At 51.3% G+C, this 21230-nt stretch overlaps 4 protein-coding genes across 4 annotated transcripts; all 4 read right to left on the minus strand.

Annotated features, from left to right (window-relative positions):
* Positions 1-875: 875 nt before the first annotated feature.
* Positions 876-4161, minus strand: TGME49_252630 (hypothetical protein). The gene is made up of 2 exons (XM_002369320.1): positions 2862-4161; positions 876-1755 (listed from the first exon to the last, which is right to left on the minus strand). Exons 1-2 carry the CDS (start codon positions 3087-3089, stop codon positions 1573-1575), a joined length of 411 nt encoding a protein of 136 aa, XP_002369361.1. The 5' UTR covers positions 3090-4161; the 3' UTR covers positions 876-1572.
* A 397-nt stretch (positions 4162-4558) lies between these two features.
* Positions 4559-9459, minus strand: TGME49_252640 (P-type ATPase PMA1). Its single transcript, XM_002369321.2, has 2 exons — positions 8322-9459; positions 4559-7924 (listed from the first exon to the last, which is right to left on the minus strand). The coding sequence occupies exons 1-2, from the start codon at positions 8817-8819 to the stop codon at positions 4967-4969; spliced, it is 3456 nt and encodes a 1151-aa protein (XP_002369362.2). The 5' UTR covers positions 8820-9459; the 3' UTR covers positions 4559-4966.
* Positions 9460-13091: 3632 nt separating this feature from the next.
* On the minus strand, positions 13092-17221 carry TGME49_252850 (initiation factor, subunit 2 family protein; the record flags this gene model as incomplete). Its single annotated transcript, XM_018780989.1, has 6 exons — positions 16401-17221; positions 16024-16197; positions 15290-15451; positions 14710-14897; positions 14242-14365; positions 13092-13981 (listed from the first exon to the last, which is right to left on the minus strand). Exons 1-6 carry the CDS (start codon positions 16993-16995, stop codon positions 13092-13094), a joined length of 2133 nt encoding a protein of 710 aa, XP_018638201.1. The 5' UTR covers positions 16996-17221.
* A 2155-nt stretch (positions 17222-19376) lies between these two features.
* TGME49_252860 (hypothetical protein) lies at positions 19377-20647 on the minus strand (the record flags this gene model as incomplete). Its single annotated transcript, XM_002369323.2, has 1 exon — positions 19377-20647. Exon 1 carries the CDS (start codon positions 20121-20123, stop codon positions 19377-19379), a length of 747 nt encoding a protein of 248 aa, XP_002369364.2. The 5' UTR covers positions 20124-20647.
* Positions 20648-21230: the final 583 nt, after the last annotated feature.

A 21230-nucleotide genomic window follows, 5' to 3' on the forward strand; every position in this document is an offset into this window, starting at 1 on the left:
GTGTCGGCGGTTGCTCTGGCCGACTGTAATAGCCGTCGATGTGTTTAGCATTAAGTCAATAGTGGCCACGAGCAAGGAGGGATTCATTCAATTACGTCACGCCCACGAATCCCGAAGCGGATGCCACTGCGTTCCAGAGTGCACCTTGCAAGAACCACCGGCGGTATCACGAGACAATCGGATCAGGCTGCGGTGATATCCCAATTTCCGCACCGAAGCAACACTTTCACCGCCCCAACAGCACTTTTCTTGGGGTGAGTATTACTCGTTGCCTCGCGGAAGACCTCTCACACCGTCTACATGGACGGAACTAAGCACGACGGGCAGATGCCGACGGCTATGTTGTTTCTCGAATGAGACGAAATTTCGTACGAATATGTAAAGGCTGTCAGACGACTCACAGACTCTGATCTCGTGTTTCGCCACTATCTCATGAGGTATGTTGCGTTTCTGTCTTTATGAAGTATGAACATTTCTTACTCCACAGCAATGTACAGCTATGGCAGGCGAAGGCAGATTAAAAAGTGTACGTCACGTGACACCCTGTAGAACTCACGCAGCAAAATCTTTGGTTTCGCGCTGTAACTCTGGTGTCAAGGGCAGCTTGTACCCCTAACGATTGGTCGGGTTTTCCTCCCTGTATTCTTCAGTCGGGGAATGCTTCCTTGCCAGTGTTCAGTACGCAGCAACAGCAGCAGACAGTCGCAGCGAACCGTTTTATGCATCACGCCACGACGTCCATTTATCCGCCTTTTCAAGAGTGTTGGTCGGTCAGAAGAGTGAAACATTATCAGAGAACTCTCAGCATCGGGACCAAAGGAAAACGATGAAAGTATGACTGAGGAGCATGAAAATTGATAAACCGTCAGAGTGGCTTTCGTTCAGTATGACGGACAGTGGCACATGACAGCGAAAACAATTTCGCCAGCATTCCCACATACCAACTTCCGGACACCGTTGCTCGCGAACCGTTACAGATATGCCCAGTATCCTTTAGGCGGCAAAAGCACAATAGAGAAGGATTTTCCAATCCGGGCTGTACGAAGTATGTAATAAAAAAAAAGAACTCCTTTTTCATTTTAGATGCAGACGAAAGTATGAGCCGGCAAAATGCAAAGAAATACTTATTCGGTCACTCGGGATTTTTTTTCACGCCACTCGGAAAAGCGCTTTTCAGCGAAATGGGGCTTGCGTTTTATTCGTTTTTCACACCCTTCCCTCCCAGCTCTACTTTTTTTTCTGAGTCTTTCACCGGTAGAGGTTAGAAGAAGTGGTGTGATGTGCCTCTCGGAAGGACAGGCTGTTCGGTTTCTCTTCTCTTGCACGAGCAAAAAACCGTGAGATGAGCCACGGTCACCCACGAAGACGCGTTCAACCATCTTCCACTTCCTCCTTCTCTCCGAGAAACCGTTACACACGCGTGACTTTGTCTGTGTGTATTGGAACCGCGCTACAGTACTCTACTGACCCGGTGAAATATATATGCATATACATATATGCATATATATATATATATATATACTACCACGTGCTGATAAATAAATGTAAGCACGTTTCTACGGGTTATTGGTTTTACTCGTCCTTCGTGACGTCTGCAGCTTGCGTCGAATTCACGTGATGGTCGATGACTGCAAGATCCTGCTGGAGACGCCAGTGACCTGTGTTGTTCGCCTTGCGAGTGTCATAGAAAGACAGAACGTTTTTGCTTCCACTTTGGCTTTGGAGAAACTCGACGGACCGCATTTCATCGTCAGTCTGCACACACATGCGTAACATAGCGCACAAGACAAACGTCCAAAAGTGTACACAACAATGAATGCACCTTTCTTCACGTTGCACCACTGACGCGCAACAGAGAGGGCACGAAGATTTGAGTCCGTGGTTCGATTCACATTAAAGTTAAATCTTGGCGTTTACCTTCCACCTCGGGAAAGTGGCTGCCGCAATATGATCTAACATGTAAATTATGACGACGCGTGTCAGTGTGACTCAAGTGTAACGTGACAGCGTGCACCATTGGCGCCATGAATGAACAAGCCAGAACGAGAGATCCGGACCACCGCTGGTCCGTCGGCCAACCATAATTGCTTAAAGGCCATGCGAATCTTGCTGCGCTGCTAATTGCACTAAGTCAACAACCACAGAAGCATACTTCCTGCCGATCCGTCGACAGGATGCAGAGTGGTGCCGTACAGAACCACTGGTGCTTAACATACCCAGACGAGGAGCACAAGGTTCCTCTCCAGGAGTCACAGTTAGAATACGCTTGAAAGAGTGTCTCCACCAGAGAAGCACACCACTGACCACACATGTGTGGCTGGGGCATGCTGAAGCGAAACTCAAATAATTCAGCCTATCTGACCCATATTTTGGAGACAATAAGCGACATGCATGCTCGGTCTACGGTCAAGTGGCTATAGGGAAGGAAAAATACTACGTCAATGAACTCATTGTAACCACTCCGTTGTCACAGCTAGGAAATGCGAAATTCCATGCCCACACGTGCACACACCTGTATAAGTGACGGTTCTGAAGGGATAGAACAGCTATTGGCGGTCACGTTCGTTCACTGTGCGCCGGACCTCCAGGCCTTCGCTACTGGGGGCATGGCCTCAACCAGCACACAGGAATATCTACATTCGCACGCGGAAAAAGACCAATATCTACGAGTGCATCAATAGTGCTTGAATACTGCATGAACCAATCAGTCGCCTGTCAACTCCACTGATATCTGGTGCCGCTGGTTTTCAAGTACATAATGATATATATATATATATATATCCGCAGCGTTATCATTCCATACACGTGAGCATGCATGTAAGTTTATACAGTAGGAAACACATAGTCCGTGAAAGCGTTACCTGTCGGATGTATTGGTACAGCATCATAGGAGGCAGAAGAGGCCACATCGTCCTGCAGAATGTTCCAGCCTTGATAACACGCAACGCCGTCTTTGGGGAGACATTGCGGTAGCTCATCATGCTAAGACCCTTGCACAGGAGACGCGCAGATCCGCGAAACATATTGCATTTCGCAGCTCCTGATGAGCCTGCCCCCCCAGCGACGTTACCGCAGCTATGTGTTGACATTTTGGAACTGTTGCTCACAAGGGAGAACGCGCACTATTCCGACTGATAGTAGGCCGCTACAACAACTCTCAGAAGGCTTAACGGTATGGTGAGTGTTCACCTTTCAAACGAGAGAATGTTTTCTACGAGCAGTACACTACCATCGCATTTTTAGGCGTTCTCTTGACGACGCTCGGAGTTGCGAAGAGCACCCGACGGATAAACAGACAGTCCGCCACAGACAGTAACGGTTAAACACGATTATAAGGAAGTCTTTTTCTCTTCAGAACACCTAGCCAGAAGAGGAGATACCGATTTACAAGAGGGTGGCAAGCGCTGCTTGCATGGAGGAGGACCTTCCTACGGTTCTCGTGCAGACGGTGTTGCTTCGCCGGCGATGAAGGAAAGGGGTCGCTGACAACTCATACACCAAAACGAATGGGCGTCAAGGGTGCCACAGTCGAAAAACACACGTCAACGTTCAGAAAAAGAGAAGAATTCAGTGTATTTCGAGGTTTAGAGGTGAATTTCAAGAAGAACGAGCGGCAGGAAACAGACTTCTCGAAGGTTGGTATGCTTCAGGCAAATCGTGGCCGAGAACACACGTCACAGAAATTAGCACTGAGTCTTTACGTAAGAGCTGTACTTCCTGAAGTCAGCACACTCAAAGACAATTGATGCTTCTTTCAAAATATTCACCATCACGGAAAAAAGGTGGCTTGGATAAAGAGAAAAGGGTCCTTCAAATGTACGCGATGGTGCCCCCGCCCCGCAGCAGCCAGCGCCAGCGGCGATGTTCCGCATACGCAGCATAAAAAAATTTTGTGCTGGTCCACAAACCTTGCACCGAAACACTTTTTGTGGGCTACTCTGGATCGGTATTCTAGCGATAGATAGTGAAAACTGATCATGAACGTGTAAACCACCGAGGAGACAAAAGTCAGATATCCCGCTTTTCCGCAACAACAGTGTCTCCACCGTATCGGTGCCTGTAGTGTGTCTCAACCGGGCCCAGACCGTCTCGCGCTCGAAACAGTAAGCGATATCTCACAAAATATGGAACAGCGAAATGTCAGAAAACTACAGGGCACGATAGGTAGATTCCAAAGCAACTGGGCGGCGAAGAGAAAGTAGACGACCCGGTTGCTGTCCGGGTGCTGCTGTATCCTGTGGAGATCGTGTCAGCTCGTCGGCGTGTATAGATTCTCAAACTACACTTTCCACGTAGCGAGGAAATCGATGAATTTCAAGGCGGCCGTCAAACGGGTACCGCATTGTGCCTTGTGAAACAAGAGAGCAGTTGCGCATTCGTTTGTCTGACAGACATGGTGCTGAACACCAGAAACGTGGTTCTATGTGGTACGAAAACTCCTGCAAATTACTTGCCGGCTGTCACGGGCAATATCTACAAAGCCATTTCCGCTCACGATCGCGGGGCTGGTAGTCTTCATCAGAAGGTGAAACGGGTTCTCATTAAAGGAGTGCCAACCTGAAAACGGGCTGAGTGATGCCAGTTTCATGTTCGCATAGCACTCGTGCTATCAAGTAAAGCCGTAGTATATGCCCAAGCCGCACAGTAACCGCGAATGAGCTACGGGCTACGTTACGGACACACTGCGGAAAGCAGCAGCTACTGCCTCGGGTAGCAGCCATGGCACACGGACAGACCAGCAAATAGTGTGCCGGGTTGGTTCAACGCCGACACTCTGCGTATTCTTGGCATTTCTAGCTAGGGTGACCACAGCATGGTCTGCTCTGGATTCCACGGGGAGACACCCCCGCATAGCGGCCGGTGCCCACCTGGTGAGCAAAGGAAAAGAGGAATCACTTTCGTCTATCGCCCGCATGTACACATCTGCAAAAACAACGAGTATCGAAACGAGCACAACATTACCCCATCAACGCGTGATCGAAGGAACCGCGCATCCTTTTCCGACATCCGGGTGCAGCGGGATACTGGTTTTCCCGGATGAGCGCGACACTTCCCTATTTTTCTGGTCCACGGCGACTCGGTGTTTCGCAGTGCCAGCATCGGCATCGTCGAAGCCGGTCCGGCACGCTCCCTCTTCACTAGTGATTGAAACAACGAAGGAATTCGCGTCCTTCCTCGGCAGCGAGACTTCGTCCTCGGTGCTTGTTTTCCCTGGCTCAGGCGATACTTTGTGCTCCTTTCTGTCAATGTGACTTTTCCCATGGTCATTCTTGACAAGCTCACCGGCATCCGTTACTGCAGCAAGAAAAGCGTCTTCCACTTTCTCTTCAAGCTTTTCCACATTACGCTCGCGCTCCTCCAGAAAATGCACCGTATTCTGCATTACTTTCGACGCGACGTTGTTGTTCTCGATCTCCCGCTGGCAGGCGGTCTCAGCTATAGATTTGTACACTACATTTCGTGTTATCACTGGCCACGCATACTTGTAGAAGCCGATCTTGGTGGCATCCATTACAAAAAACCATAGGATGCCCCAGAAGATCGTGACCCACGCTTGACCCCAATTGATTCCCACCATACGTGGTCCCGACCCGGGCCTCCATGCGATCTTCCAGTAAATTGAAAGGAATATTGTCACCACCACAGCACAAATTTGGGGAATAATGATAACGAGGGCCGGGAACTGGTTATTCTCGTTGTACCTACAAAATAGGCCTCGTGTTCGAACACTCTGAAACGAGAACTGGATGAGGACAGTCATCAAAAGCCATACACCAGCATTTGTTTGGTAGCTCATGAAGTGTTCAGAAACCGGGAGAGGCCAATCAGGAGTGAACTTTGGTAATCCCCATCGGGGCCACCAGTTGACACAGTGTGACGGATCTGCGAATACAACGTAGAGCAGAATAGAGACTGTCGCTAGAAAACCAAGCCAAGTGGAGAGGCAAATTACCCTCAGCATTGACCAGATCATGGGTGAGGTGGAACTCGCAACTCGATCGCGAGAGCAACTCATCAAGACAAAGTCATTAATCATTGACATGAGAACCAAAGTCCAGGATGGAAACTGATACCGCAAAATTACTATACATCCCCACCACATGCCCAAAATGATCAAGCTAGTGTATATGCGGAAAATAATGTAGGATTCAACGCGTTTGAAGATTTGTCTCGACAGAGACATGACAGTGATGATTGTCTTCAGGCCAGGTGCAAACAGAATGATGTCTGCTGCTGCCCTCGCTGCTTGAGTTGCGCCGCTAACCGCGATACCAATAGTCGCTCGTTTCAATGCTGGAGCATCGTTCACTCCATCACCTGTCATTGCTACTAGCTTGTGCGCATCCATCATCGCATTCACTATTGCGTACTTATGTTCTGGGAAAACGCCAGCGAATCCATCAACAGTTTCAATAAATTCGGCAAGAGCTTTCCCTTGTACCAGGCCAGTCTCCTTCTCTTCTTTCCATATTTCTGGGCCGACGATGTTTGTGCCCATGTGCAGCTGTCTGGCAGTCTCAACAGCAATGGCCTGTTGATCGCCAGTTACCATTATTACACGAATACCCAATTCGTTTGCCCTCTGGATAGTTGCGGCAGTGTCTTCACGAGGAGGGTCGAACAGCGATAAGTACCCGACAAGCTTCCAGCGCGGCGCGTCACCAGCCACACCATCGGGGACGGGTTTCACTGCAACTCCAAGAGTCCTCAGCCCCCGCTTTGCTTTATTCAAAATGAGTTCGTTCAGCTGCTCACGCAGTTTCTGGTCTTCGTAGCAGACGAGGTCCCTGATAACGTGGGGAGCACCCTTTGTAGTAATGAACTTCTTCCCTTCAGGGCTTACTACAGTCGCCTCAGTTCTCTTGTCCACAGGGTTGAAAGGTACATACTCAAGAATTTGATACTTTGCTCGCTCTGTCATATCGGCAGCCGCATTGATTGTTCGGTCTATAGGTTCTGGCTCCTGCGTATCACTGCAGAGGCTTGCGTAGAGAAGCATAGTTTCCTCGTCGTAGCCGGGCTCTATCATGGACTCCTCTTTGAAAAGGGAAAGCTGGTTTTTCGTCAAAGTCCCCGTCTTGTCACTAAATAGAATCACGACGCCAGCTGCCTCCTCGATTGCAGACAATCGAGAAACAGCTGCATTCTGTTTCGTAATGATCAGAGCTCCAACTGACAAAACCGTCGTCGTAACTACAGGCATAGCTGCCGGCGCGACAGATGCGATCAAGATGAATGCGTGCTTCAGCGCAATCAGATAACGCCTTTCAGGGATAATCAATTTCCAATCGGAATTAAAGGACTGCCAGAAGAAGAGGAACGCGGCACAGCAGCTGGCGACGAAGGTGATGAACAGCGACGTCCTATGCAGAACGGTTTCAAGGTAGCCTTGTCGCTCAGCGCGCGCTAGCAACGACAACGTTTTGCCATAGAAAGAGTCGTTGCCTGTCTTAGTTACAAGCATTTCCCCCTCGCCCCTGTCTACCACGGACCCCGAGAGAAGTGGCGCCCCCGGACGCTTTCGGATAGGCACAGATTCTCCTGTCAGAGCAGATTCGTCAACAGTGATGGTCGTCCCTTTGGTCACAAACACTCCGTCAGCTGGCATGATCACGCCCGCCTTAAGATGAACAACGTCTCCTGGCACGAGATCGCGCACCTGTCGATTCTGCCACTGTCCATCTCTCTTCACCTGACACACCGGGGCGCCCAACTTCTCAACAGCTGCAATGGCGTTATGTGCGGACCGCTGCCCAATATAATCGGCCCAGACCATTGAGTTGTTCAGAAAGAGAAGAAGAGCGAAAGAAAACCAGTCGCGCATGTTGTCCTCCACCACGCAGACTGAGAAAAGAGCCGCGACGATCAACAACATGGGCACAAGGGAGAGGTATTTCTTCAACACTTTGAACCATTCAGGCACCTGCTCACACGGATACAGTCACATGTAAAAACGACTTTGGAAATAGCGGCAACTGCTCGTCGTGGCACGCGGTGTGGTTCATGTGTACACATATATAACAAAAGATCGGCAACACACCACAGTTGAACCGGATTTTTTTTAATTAGCATGTTTAGGTCGTCATCGACATTTTGAACAGGGAAGTTTTGTGCTGAGTAGAGACGCAGTGGGACGAGTTTCGCCACGTCACCTATAGAATGTTAGAGAACACGCGTGTAGGCCACATGCTTGATAACAATACAGAGCGTCTTAGTCGAGATACCTAAACTCATTATCACGAATTCTTCCGCTGCAGCCCAGTGCTCTGCACGGTCAGAAAACCCTTTATGGGTTACACGCTCTCGACCAAGCTACGTACCTGGTGGGGCTTCACTTCATTCCAGCCATATTTCTTTCTGAGGTCCGCAACTTGGTCCGACGTCAGGCCTCGTGTGTCGTAGTTTACGGTTACCGTCTCTGTTTGCTCCAACTTGTCTGCTGCTGCTTCGAGTTCTGCTGCCCTTCTGCTCGCTTCGTCCATCACTCGTGCGCCTCGTTCGCTTGAGTGAGCTCCTTCACTTGCTTTCTCGTTGCTAAGCACCCGCTGCACGCCAGAGGTTAATCCAGCTGTTCCATCTACCACATTTTGACCAGTACCTGTTACAGACTTTACACTCGCACCCGAATGCAATTCAATGGAGCCTCCTGCTGTTGTGAGTTTTTGATATGAATGCTCGGTCGGCGTTCCGGCGTTAGGCGCTCCATCCCGCTGCAGTGTGGTGTTTTTAAAACGAGGACGCCCAGTGATGGACGACGGCAGCTGGCCGCTGGCTTTCTTGGGGAGAAGTGCCCCCTTCTCACTGGAGACGGTTGCCATACTTCAGCAGCACAGAAGCTGTAAGGCAGCGCAAGGATTGCACCTGTCTTATACATTTACTGCACTCTTGCGTCGGCGGCCTCGGTATTCAAAGCAGGTGCGACATTCGGAAGATAGTCTCACGGTCAACCCTAATTCCAGGCTTCTACCAATTGCAGGACGGACAACCGCAGGCGCGAGACACTCGACTTAAGGGATCAGCCAGCGGCCTGGAAACCACATCAACCCACAAGGGCGGATAAGAATTAGTGGACGAACGCAATCACCGCAGTTGCAACCTAGTGGAGGGGCAAGTTTTTGAAATCCATGCAAGACATAGAATGATAATCCCTTCACTTCGGCAGACCTACATTTTAGACGCATGTAACACTAACAATTGCCGGGAGTATTGACGCAGCCAGTATACATCTGTTATCTTACCTGTGGCAGTAATTCTGGCATATCTGTCCTGATTATCAAGGTAGAATCGCGGCTCAAACACGTTTCGGACGTAGAAGATGAAAAGGCATGAGTCGCACATCATTGTTTCCGGCCTGCGGTCTTGGTGCCACAGTTCAGGTAAGACGCTTTATAGACACTCGAGCCAGTATCTACCGTGCAGCTTATCAGAAACTCACTCTCCCAGCGCTACCCACACTGGTGGCACACGCAGAACCAGTCCGTCTAGCTACGCTTCACGCTTCCCTTATCAACAACGAAGCCGACTGTCATACAGGCAGCATGCACGAGTCCATCACAGGAAACCCGTGGACATCCTTGATTGCCACGCCCGCGCACGCACTGTCTGCAAACGTTCCCGGCGCACGGGACTGCAGAGACGCGTCTACCTCGCTGGCCTGTAAGCATGGCGTTTGAAATGCGCCAAGACAGGCACAGGGTCAGCTGGTTGTCGGACCAGTAGAAGGAACGCGTGGCAACAGCTCCTTTGCATTGAAGTCATTCTCTGAATTGGGGAGCATGCGGAGGTGTGAATGGTCCACGCAAATCGCTCGTTGGTGTGCGTGGAATGTTGATGTATTTACGTTCTACAATTCAAATAGCGTCAGCAACACTTCGGATCCGTTTATGTGCCAAGTTCACGGGCGCCTTAACGCGCAGTGATGCAGGATCTACGAATTCATCAATGTTGGCCTCGGTAGCAATAAAAGTGGCGGACAAGCGGATATGGAAAGGTGCTAATTGATACCTTAAGTTATTTTCGTGACGTGGGATTGAGAAGATCAGCGTCACAAGGTCTTCCTATAGCTGTGCCACCCATGTTGCTTTCGCACACATTCTTGCGCCGGGGAAAAGATCCAGGCCTGTGCTTTTACCAAGAAATCTACCGCGTGGATAAAAGTGAGCACTCGAAGGTCACCTATTAGGGGACCTCAGCCGGCAGGGGACAGGCGCTGACACCATTTAGAGTATAATGCAGTAAGACAAACCACAGGAAAGAACTAAAACGACGCCTGAGCATCAGCACGGCTTAGCTGTTCCGCTGCTTCGTCGAAACGATTGGGCGATGAATCGGCGAAAACATTAAGAACAGGTTCACCACGCTGGGCCACGCGCATGCTAGTGCGTCGCGGGGTGATGAATGTGGAAATTCGGCACACGCTAAAGCTGCACCAATCAAAGTTGCCTGTGTATACTGATGCCGAGCACGCTTATACTGATTCAACACTCCGGTAGGGATGTGTCGTACGGCAGCGCCAAAGAATTGGGTTTACATCTCAAAACTAGTATGATATTCATCGAGGTATGCCACTGTGTCTGCATGTTCTATTTGAGCTATAGAGTCGTGGATCGCAACATATTTGTACATCCGTGCAGTTGCAGAAGTACGTGTCCGCCGAGTTGCGTAACGGTCGTGTCCTCATTGGCTGAGAAGTGCGAGCACCTGCATGCGTTGGCTACACGCATAGAGATCAAGTACTGGCGAGGTCAACAGCAAGACGAGTGGCTTAGGCTTCCGATAATCACTGCATAAGTGAACCAGTTGACCCACACTAGAGGCTAGAAAATGTTAGTTTCAATAAGCCAGTAAGGACTATTTTTCTGTTCCATTGTCCAATGCGCAGGTGCAGGGGGAGTATGAATCATGAGGGTGGCGCTTGGAGAGTGACACAAACACACATGCATTACGTTGCTAGGCTGTCGCTGTGATGAGCTCGTGCCACAGGCAGGGGCTGACACAAGTGTGTGGAGGTAGCTTTGAGGGAGCCTGGTTGCGCTGATACCTGACACTTCTCGTACGCTGCAAACGCAGGATGGTTGTTGTCTGACCCCAGAGCACCCCTCACGCCCCCCTTCACTTCGTCAGTTCATACGTGTGAGACTCCCTCGCCTTTCTATCTTCCTTGACATGACCGGCAGTGCGAATAAGATTGCACTGTGTTCAGAGTAGGCCGTGTGACACGGGAAAATCTGTGTGTCACGATGACTGTTCACCAACGCAGAAGAGCTCCAACTTCAGTCGTTGTGAGTTTTAAAGAATGCTCAATTACAAAGAATGCACAGGTGCTAGTGGCTTGTGATTTTCCATGAGCATCATTTCCTTAAGCGAATGCAATCATGTAATTGAAGGCTTCATTGACGTGCACCGTTGTAAGGTAAACATGGCTATGCTAGACAGTAAAAGCCAGCATTGCAAACCAGGTGTTTTCTTTTTGAGAGATGTATATATTTAGTGGGTTGTGTCGCCGAGAAAAGGAGCTGAATAGCACAAACCTGTAAGTGGTACATGCTTGTAATCGCTGAACGCACGATTTCAAAGGGCCCCACTGCAAAAAACGGACATCCTGAGGTATGTGAAATGCGTCTGTTCCCCGTCCTTTCTTCGCCGCGTTATCTCCAGTTCCTAATTACTCACATGCGCCCCTCCTCCCCATTTCGGAGCCAGAAAAAGAACTTGCAATCTATGTATATATCATGGTGACACAAGCAGAGCCGTGTGACAACAGAGGACATTCATGTCTGCTTGTGAGCTGCACGAATTGAGCCCCGCATATTGATAAGCATTCGTCTCTCACCCGGAAAACAACAGAACTATCGGCAGCTGCTTGTCGCGTTTAGTTCCGTGTAGACGGCGTGAGAGGTCTTCCGCGAGGCAACGAGTAATACTCACCCCAAGAAAAGTGTTGTTGGGGCGGTGAAAGTGTTGCTTCGGTGCGGAAATTGGGATATCACCGCAGCCTGATCCGATTGTCTCGTGATACCGCCGGTGGTTCTTGCAAGGTGCACTCTGGAACGCAGTGGCATCCGCTTCGGGATTCGTGGGCGTGACGTAATTGAATGAATCCCTCCTTGCTCGTGGCCACTATTGACTTAATGCTAAACACATCGACGGCTTTTACAGTCGGCCAGAGCAACCGCCGACACAGCGAAGAGGCTTGCCTTGTCAGTGACGAGGTGTTACCTTTGTAACGGACGTTTTTGAGACATCTCTAACATGCACTGAGCGTGACAGCTCGGTGTCTGTCTTCGAAAGGTAGCAAGCTCCCATCAGTGGTACCTTCACCCCTTCATGACACCTCTGAAGGAGTATCCCAATTGGCATTTTCATCGGGGCCGTCCACCTTGCTCTACCCAAACGAAACCTTTGGTTCCGTCCATTTGCATGTTCGTGATCAGAAGTAAGCATCTTCTCGTCGCTGCCGCTATACTGCATATATTTACGAGCCGAATGCGCATGCACGGCTTGCAAAACAGCGTTCGCCACCGACAAGCAGCAGGAAACAACAGAAACCGTCGCGCCCAAATAACAAAGACAAGGACAGGGAAACCAGAAGGCAAAATGAGCAAATGATGACTCACTGCGTGATCCCCTTCGCACACTGGTCCTGCGATACAATGAACTCTTATAATGTCTGTGACACACAAGGGCACCGATCACAATCATTGTTTTCTCAACCTACAATTCTTGAAAAGACCTCAGCGTCGTTTGCTTTTATATGCTTTCCACGTCCACGATCGTAACGCCCATCTAAAAAGGAACCAGATGTAAAGAAGCCGGCATCACCCGCTAACTCGCTCGTTTCATGGACCAAGCTCTTCGAGGTGACTCGCCTAAACAGTGACGAGTCTCGTGGTCTTTCTCAGATCTGATCTCCAGGCGCGACCCGCCGTGACACCGCCATCAAACCCGCCCACAACCGTGATCAGGAACTCGACCATTTCCTCGATTATCCTAGCAATGTTGTTATTCGCAAAAGACACCTTCTATGTTTTCTTTCTTCTTGTTCGTCCGCCTATCTTCTTCGAACTGTTCGTTGCTTGGCCTCTCTCCACCTAGTCCCCCGCAACCCCGCCAACTCGGCCAGCCCCGCGAACGAGAGCAGGCACATTGGAAGCAGGATAAACGCCGTCTTCAATAACAACAAAGTCGACAAACTGAGCAGGCGTTACATCATAACAGAGATTCATGACACAAACTTCGGAGGCTGGTAAGTTTCCGCCTTCTGCTTGTCGACCAGTAACAGGATGTACGCTTTCTGCTCCACCTCCCCGTGACATTTTGCTTCTGCTTGAGCTCCTTAACTCTGATTCTTCGTCTCCGCCACACGGGGAAGCGACGCAAGGCTGGCTGCTGCCACACGGTGTCGGTGCGATGTGCTGTCCATCCGGCTTTCCTCCCGCGTGGCCGGAGGAGTACTCAGCTTGTCCATTTTGCTGTCTTGATACAGGACCATTGGCCAAGGTCGATGAGGAAAGCTGCGATGTAACCGGAGACTCCGCACAAACCCCTGTAGATGTCGCACTTGGTCCGCCACTGACATGTGATCTGCGTGACTCCGAGGCACAGGGAGCTCGAATGAGAGGATACCCTGGAAGGGGAGGCGAAGTCGGCATGAGAAGGGAGAGACGGGGATACTGACGGGTACTGTCGGCGAAGCGAGAATCACTGCCTCCCGCCTTACGTTCACGCGCAGATGAAGAATAACTCGCCGGCGTCGTCCAGACTAACTCTGGATCATCTAACTCATTAAATGAACATGAATCAAACACAATGCGGTCGAACAACTTGTAGCTTTCACATAGAACGAAAATCGGTTTCGCGTATCTCTTGCCGACCATCGCCACCAGTGCTGCACCTGCTCGATTCACTACCGCTGCATTTGCCAGCACGGCTGCTGCTCCCAAAACCACCTTCGTCACATCTTCCATATGATATGACAAACCTGTAGCAGAAACAGCCACGCCACAAACAGAGAACACCAGTCTCAACGAAGATGCTGACATGAACACGACCTACGGAGAAGTGGAAATCACGCGTCCGCTTGCGGATGGGTACAAGCACAGCTGTTCATCCACGTATTGCAGTACAGGGTAGAAGGCAAGGAGGCGCATAGGAAGGACTCTCTTGGTACACACACAGATTCGTGTGGACGCAGGTACCTATTAGATGGATAAACATCTGTCCATACATAGGCATACGTACCATTTATCAGAGTGTAGGTAACCTCAATACCGGCAGCCGCAAACAACCTCGCGGTTCCTTGACCGACGAGATGGGGGTGAGAGTCGACGACAACAACGGTGAACCGGCGGCCTCTTTGTTTTGCCTGGAAAAAGTTTAGGAAACGGCATAAAACAAGCGTGGAGCAGTCCCCACTTCGGTCACGAAACAGTCACGAAAAACGACGGGAAAGACTGTGGAAGACGCATTCACCACACCTTTACATTCCTGTGTGCTTTCAACTGCCGTTTTCCCTCTTGCCCAGTGCCACGTCTCGACAACACTATCAGACTATGCACCAGCGTTTCTATCAGCACACCTGTCTTTTTGTAGTGGCAAGAAGAGCCCACGGACACCAAGCCGATCCCTGTCAAACTTCGAGATACCCCGTAAGTGTTCCTACGTGAATCAGTCTCTGTGCAATGACATCTTTGTGAAAATGTGTCTCACCTGCAGAACAGCTCTAACCACGGCAGTTGACTTTCCGTAGACGAGAAGACAGTCCCCGTCCTCGGCCAGTTGCTCTTGAAAAACATCCGCGACGGCGCAGGTAGCCGCTAGAATCCTCTGACTGATGAAAGTGGAAATCTCCGAACAAAGAGAGACCTTTGTTTCTTGCAGGGGCATGGTGGCGTAACCTGCCAGCGCGCAGACACCGAGAGAAGGCAGAAATGCACTTCAGAGAGACATTTCTACACATGCACAGACGCGTCTAGGCGAAGACTACTGGTTGAAGCATGTTTCTAGACTCTGCGCTTGTATCCCTGCATACACAAATACTACGGTTTTGCGTCAGCCGTCATGCATAGAGCAGTGCACTGACATACACGTTCAATTTGCCAATATCGAGCATAACACAGCAGAGGCGTTTGCACTCGACAGCGGCTCTGGCATGCTAACCATGTCTGACAAGTGTGTGTCCACCCGCCGACGCCTGCGCCTAAAAGACAGTACACCTATGCATTTGTCCACATCTACGCATGCATTTGAACCTCGCTTCAGAAGCAAAGGAAGAAGTGCTAGAGCTTACTGGAGAGTCTCTTCTTCAACCAACGGATAGCTCCACCCATTGAGAGACTGTGAGGCCGACAGTGCGTGATGAAATTGATTTGTCGATCCAGAGCGATCTTCAAATGCTTGTCAATTGCTTCGTACGGCGGAGGACAGTAATCCTCAATAAACCGCTCAAAGGCTGCACGCCAACACACTCGTTCCGCCTTCAACAAAGTTGTTTTGCGCGCAGACGTCTCCGTCCGGAGAGACGAGACGTACGGACATGCAACCAATCGGTGAAGAAGGCAGACATCGACGTGATACCTTTGCCACAAAGCTGAAGCTCATACGGCCCGTAGACGGATGAAAACGAATCATCTGTCCGCATACAAAAATGGATCTGCATGGACATAGGAACCTGAAAAACGGCTGCGGCCTACGGACTTGCACGCCAATACAAGGCAAGGCGTTTTAACGCCCAGACTGAACCATCAAAAAGCGAATGCATCTGAGCAGAGGTATCGAAGTCATATGTGTTTCGCTGCTCCCTAGTCCATACAGCTTTGAAAAACCACCTTCGTGCTCTTACGAAGCACGCGGCACACACCCTGTGTCACAGCTCCTTTCACTTGTATGCGCAGTTCAGTCCAAGAGTCTCTACAGAAACCATCGATACGGTTTGACAGCCCGCACCCAAGTCAGGCAGAAGCCCAAGATATACTCTCAATATTGTACAAAACCTAGAGCTCACCGTCAAGCCAACACGCTCACCCGTCAGCATGGCGACCGTCCGTGCATTTGTGCCTGTCACGCGCCTCTTCCCCATTTGAAGGCCGATGCGAATGACTGCGGGGTGGACCTGGTCCTGCTGAAAATCCATGACCACGCGAGTCTGTAGAGACACCTGTTCGTCGCGTTTGTTGACGCACTTCTGTCTCCGACCTTCTGGCCCAGAACGCGCAAACAAGCACCAGACACACACACACCTCAGATAACGGCTTCTCGAAGCAAGCTATCGGTGGACAACGTCATTGTCTCTGCGTACACGAACGGTTCCGACCCATTACATCCACCCACATGTTGCTACATTTTACGCACGCACGGTAAAAAGACCGATGACGACAGTGTATCGTGGTCAGCGGTCTTACTTTGTTGCCGTTTGAGAATCGGCACTCCTTCAGCTGTGAAGGAGCACATGGGGATGACCGACCGGTCATAGGGGGGCAAGTGACTAAGGAATCGCAAGTGGCTGTGACACTGTACATTGTTGCCCGAGCCGACAGCGACGGCTTTGTTGCTCTCTTGTCGCCGTCCAGACCCGCCCATAGCTCCGTGGTGGCTTGTTCCACCTCCTCCAGGAGAAGGCGGAAGAGTGGCGCCTTGCCCAGAAGGTCCATGACCCCCCTGAGAGCCGCTCGGAGAAGCCACTGGGATCGTTGAGGGTCCTCCCGCTCCTCCGCCCGCAGGCGAAAGTGGGTGGGAAGAAGCCAAACTCTGGGCTTCACCGGCACCAATCGACTTGTCAGACTTTCGACGAGACTGTACCACGTGGTGGACCTTCCCCGGTGCAGACGAGGCAGCAGAGGACAAGCTGACGACAGAATGAGGAGAACAAGAGAAAGACGAGCAAGGAGCAGTGCTAATGACGGATGAAGAGGAAGGAGACATGGAGACAGGCTCGGGGGTCTGGTCGCCGTGGGCACTCCCCCGCCCTGACGGGGGAAGAATGCCGTCGGTCAGCATGCTCCCTAACGATGAATGCTGCTCAGGACACCGTTGAAAAATCGAGGGGAAAACGTAGAGCTGCGGAGTTCCTCAGGACCGCATACAAGCTGTCTCCAGGGACTCACTGACAAAAGGGAAAACACCAACAGGTGCCCTATCTTGAGACTTTTGGGGAGGGTCGAGCCACACAACTAGGTACGCAAGATTCGCTCGCCATCTCCGGAGAGAGAGCGCGTGAAGATGCGTGTCCGTTTTGAAGCAACACCTCCCACTTCGTCTTCAGAAAAGTCGGAGGAAACACCATGAAATTTCTCCACAGTTCTGGCAGCTGACTGTGTCTTCTGGATGGACATGCCCATGCCTACAGAGGGGCCAGCACGGATTAGCATCGAAAGGTGGAATCTACCGCTTTGTGGGAACTGCAGAGCACGGCGCATGCGGCAGGTGGTAAAAAGACAAGAATTCGAAAGGATATCGACGCATTAGGAAACACTGGAGCACGGAAAGCACAGAATCTCAGCGAAATAGCCGCGACGAATCAGCACAGTGGCAGCAACGGGCCTTGTCTCTGGTAGCCCCCAGGCCCGCGAGCGGTAGCAAGGCTGTTCCAGAAAACGCAGAAATGTACAGGAGCGTCACAGAACAGAAGCTTATGGAAACACGTGCATATACACAAAAAATGAGTGAACTGGGGTATTTGTTTGAAGGCGAACAGCTGCAAGGGTGAGCCGGCCCAGGCAAGCAGCTGTTAAGCTTCCGCCAGCGCGACTCTGCGCATGCGCGGCGACAAAGTTGTCCAGAGACGGCTTGCAAACCTTCTTCGGCAGACCGAAAAAGGTACAAAAATTTTCTTCAGTGGTTCAGACAGATCATGCTTCCTAGCCACATCGCAGGGATAATGCTCAGTCCAACCATCGTTCGCATTCGAGGCCCTGTGGCTGTCATGCTCTCGTATCGTGCGGTGGCACAGCCCTCTTAGAGAGTGCCCGCTCTTCAGGAGGGGGAGGAATCCAGAAGGCGGCATCGCCAGGTGAGCAGGTGACACCAGCCCTCTCGTAGATGCCCGACAAGCACTGTCAACTGTACGGTAAGAAGGTAGTTTCCTTCATGAGATCCTTCGCTTTGCTGGCGAGACGGTCAATCTTCCAATGCCTCCAGCTCACGAAGCGTGACTCATCCCCCCACTCTTCCAGGGCTTGGGCACACTCGGTCTAAACATTGCTCCATCTCCATGGATCAGGGATTCGACACGAGCAAACTCGCTCAACCTATCGCATCACTAACAGATCGATATGCTATAGTTCCTCCCCCTCGTACCCTGTTCTGAGGCGATGCATCAAACGAACTGTTGCTTGCGTGCGAAGTGTGTTTCTGTCATGCTCCAGAACTCTGTGGCGTTTCAAGGAGCTCTGTTTCGCAGAATGTTATGTGGTGAGAAACTGGAGTTGGGCTACGAGTCGCACAGATCTAACATTATCGGATGATTTGACGATGTTTCAGCCTCTTCGGCTCACGCAACATACCATAAATCAGAAGGAGAGGTGCAGGGCATGAGATGGAAGGGAGATGCAGTGCGGGGCGCCGGTGTTCGAGATTTCGCCACACGACAAACTCAAATGTGCCACATCTGCAGGAGGAAGCTTGAAGAAGTGTCTTGTACAACGAGTTGCCATTTCACATCGGTCTATGGCTGCAAGCGTAAGTCGCGCACCGTGGGCCGGCCAACACAGAGCACATGTCTGTTGAATCTGAAAGACAACGCTTCTAAGCCAGAAGAAAAAGGACACAGATCTCTTCACTCCAGGGAGACAGCGCCTTCCGTAGACCCTTCGTCTCAGCGCACAGACGGCACTGCTTCTTGCTTGATGTTAACTCGCTTCGGACTGAGGCTGTTTTTCCCGAGTTCAGAAGCTGTGCTATCGCATGATCATACGCCTTTGTCGCTAGGCATGCTCACCTGAGGACTGCCTGCAGCGGCACCCTTAGGGTGACAACAGACCGATGCCGCGCCACTGAATTTTTTGTGGAGAGGAACATCGAGAAGTAGGCTCGTTTTAAAAAAAGCAACTCATCCTGGTTGCATATTCACATAACCTGTGCACCTTCTCAAGGCTGTCCCGCTTCCCTGTTTAGTAAGCCCCAGAGCGGAGCTCGTAGCAACGGGAGTAAGGCAGACGGGGCAAGTGTGAGCGGATCTGGACAACGTGAGGGCAGAAAGGCTCGATGCTGGCAGCATTTACGCCGGAGCCCTTATAGTAGACAGTGCACCGGGGTCCCCTAAACTTGTCCGGTGAATCACGCGATGAACGACGTGGAAATACACGGTTCTCACTGAAAGAACTGCGCGCGATGGCCCTTCGGAAAACCTGCTCCGCCAGCTCTGGACCCGCATCGAATTTCTACCGCGAGCCTCGCTTGATCCTTGGAAGCCGGCGGAAGATCCTTTTAGACTCTTCCTCAGTCTTCTTGATAGCTAACACGCTTACTCTTCTCTGCGCACTGGCAGCTCTGGCCATGCGAAAGCCAAGCTTGGCTATCTTGACCACTGCCGACAGACTCTTCCCGATTCCTAAGAGCAACAAAAACACACCACCGCTGATACCCCAAAGGCTCTCGGACTCGCGCGTGAGGAAGATACTGGAGCTGATGATGGCAAGAGCTGCCAAGAGTCTGAAGAGGTGCTTGAAGAGCTTGGATACGCTCCGTCGCTGTTGAGAAGAAAAGTCCAGCGGGCTACTTCCCGCTGCCATGCCGCTGAAGGGGAGAAGTGACCCCGTCGTCCTCCCTCGATATTCTTCAAGTGCGTCAAGTTTGACGGAACGCGCACCGATTTCGAGGCTCGTCTCCTCCCGTGCTTGTACGCGAGATAAAGGCTTACGAGCACTTTCTTTCACGTCGCGCTCTAAGCCAAGCGTAGTGCCTTCGTGGAGCGGCAACGTTGGTGGCAAATCTGGCAAGAGATCAAGTTCAGGTGAGGAAGTTGCGATCGTGGGCGCGGGAGATTCCGAGCAGCCCCCGGGTTCCCAAAGGAGAGGTGCGGCACACGCTACTAGACAGAGGCAGTGCAAGCGTGTAATTGGAGACAGAAAATGGAGGCTACTTGGGGGACAGCCTTGACTGTTTTTCCCCGCAGAAGGCAGCTGCATGTTGACTTCTGAGATTACGGATCTCGGCGCCTTGCCTGGCGGTTTCCAGCGTCATCGGCGTACCCGAGCCTGTAGGTTCAAGAACCAGGAATTATGATGGAATGCCTCCTGACTGCCTCAGTTCGTCTTCTCGTCCGCGTCTTCTTTGAGCATGTGAATGAACGCGCAGCAAGAAAGGGGGACCTTCTGGGTCCTTCAAGGTCAATGCTTCATTTCGCAGTCTATCTCCAACCTTGTTTCCTGTTGCCTCGCACGCAGATGTATGTGACTCTGGCGGCCGTGCTTGTTGAAGGTATGGCTCACGGGAGTTCCGGAAAAACCCACACCCTTTTCGGTCTCCCGAGGTGACAACAGAACGGAAGACTGCGTCTCGGAACGGGGTGTAGTGTGACGGGTCACAAGCCTCACCTATACTCGAGGAGGGGCGAGCGTTTCATGAGAGGATGTAGGTTGAACCAGACAAAGGTGCCAAGGAATACGCCCACGCTCCACATTCAACTCCTGCTCACCGCTTGCGTCTGTGCTTCGTTTAAACTCAGTGCAGAAACGAACAACTCAAAACAGCACCTCTTTTTTAGACAACCTTGGCAAATTTGCATGGTCCGGCGAAACGGCGCCGCCGCCCGCAGAGAGATCTCGCCCGGACTGACGGAATACAGAGACATATTCAGACCGGATATCTCCGTATTTTCGGCTTTGAAAGATTCAGCGCTGCGAAACGAACCTTCTCCAGTGGCGGGTCTGACTCTCCGCCTGGCAGAAACATCACTGTTGCGCCAGGGACTCGTCGACTGCTTCCCATCGACACACTCGACGCATCGGCACGGGGCTTCCGGGAGCGGAGCCTTCCGACCACGCACGGCGCGGCGTCTGGGTGAACCCGCGTTGTTTGTTGAGTTTCTTCAGTCGAGCGAACTCTCGTTTTTAAAAAAAACTAACAGGGGTGGCCGAGAGAGAATGCACGAAAGCAAGACGCATGATGTCGCCTGGGAAAACCCACGCCATCGGTTTTTCTGCGTTGTGCAACTGAGGCACACCCACACATTTTGCTCGAGTTGCGCGGGCCCCTGTACGAGACTCTTCAGGACGAATGCAGCTGCAGCAGAG

The sequence above is a fragment of the Toxoplasma gondii genome, chromosome III, assembly GCF_000006565.2.
Source record: "Toxoplasma gondii ME49 chromosome III, whole genome shotgun sequence".
In the NCBI taxonomy this organism is placed as follows: Eukaryota; Apicomplexa; class Conoidasida; order Eucoccidiorida; family Sarcocystidae; genus Toxoplasma; species Toxoplasma gondii.

Bases quoted from the DNA above. Each gene is read 5' to 3' on its own strand.
- TGME49_252630 (XM_002369320.1), bottom strand. From the start codon at position 3,089: ATGTCAACACATAGCTGCGGTAACGTCGCTGGGGGGGCAGGCTCATCA. The intron at 1,756-2,861 runs GTAACGCTTTCA...ATGTGTGTGCAG, and splicing joins TGTACCAATACATCCGACAG to ACTGACGATGAAATGCGGTC.
- TGME49_252640 (XM_002369321.2), bottom strand. From the start codon at position 8,819: ATGGCAACCGTCTCCAGTGAGAAGGGGGCACTTCTCCCCAAGAAAGCC. The intron at 7,925-8,321 runs GTACGTAGCTTG...CCGTGTGAGCAG, and splicing joins ATGAAGTGAAGCCCCACCAG to GTGCCTGAATGGTTCAAAGT.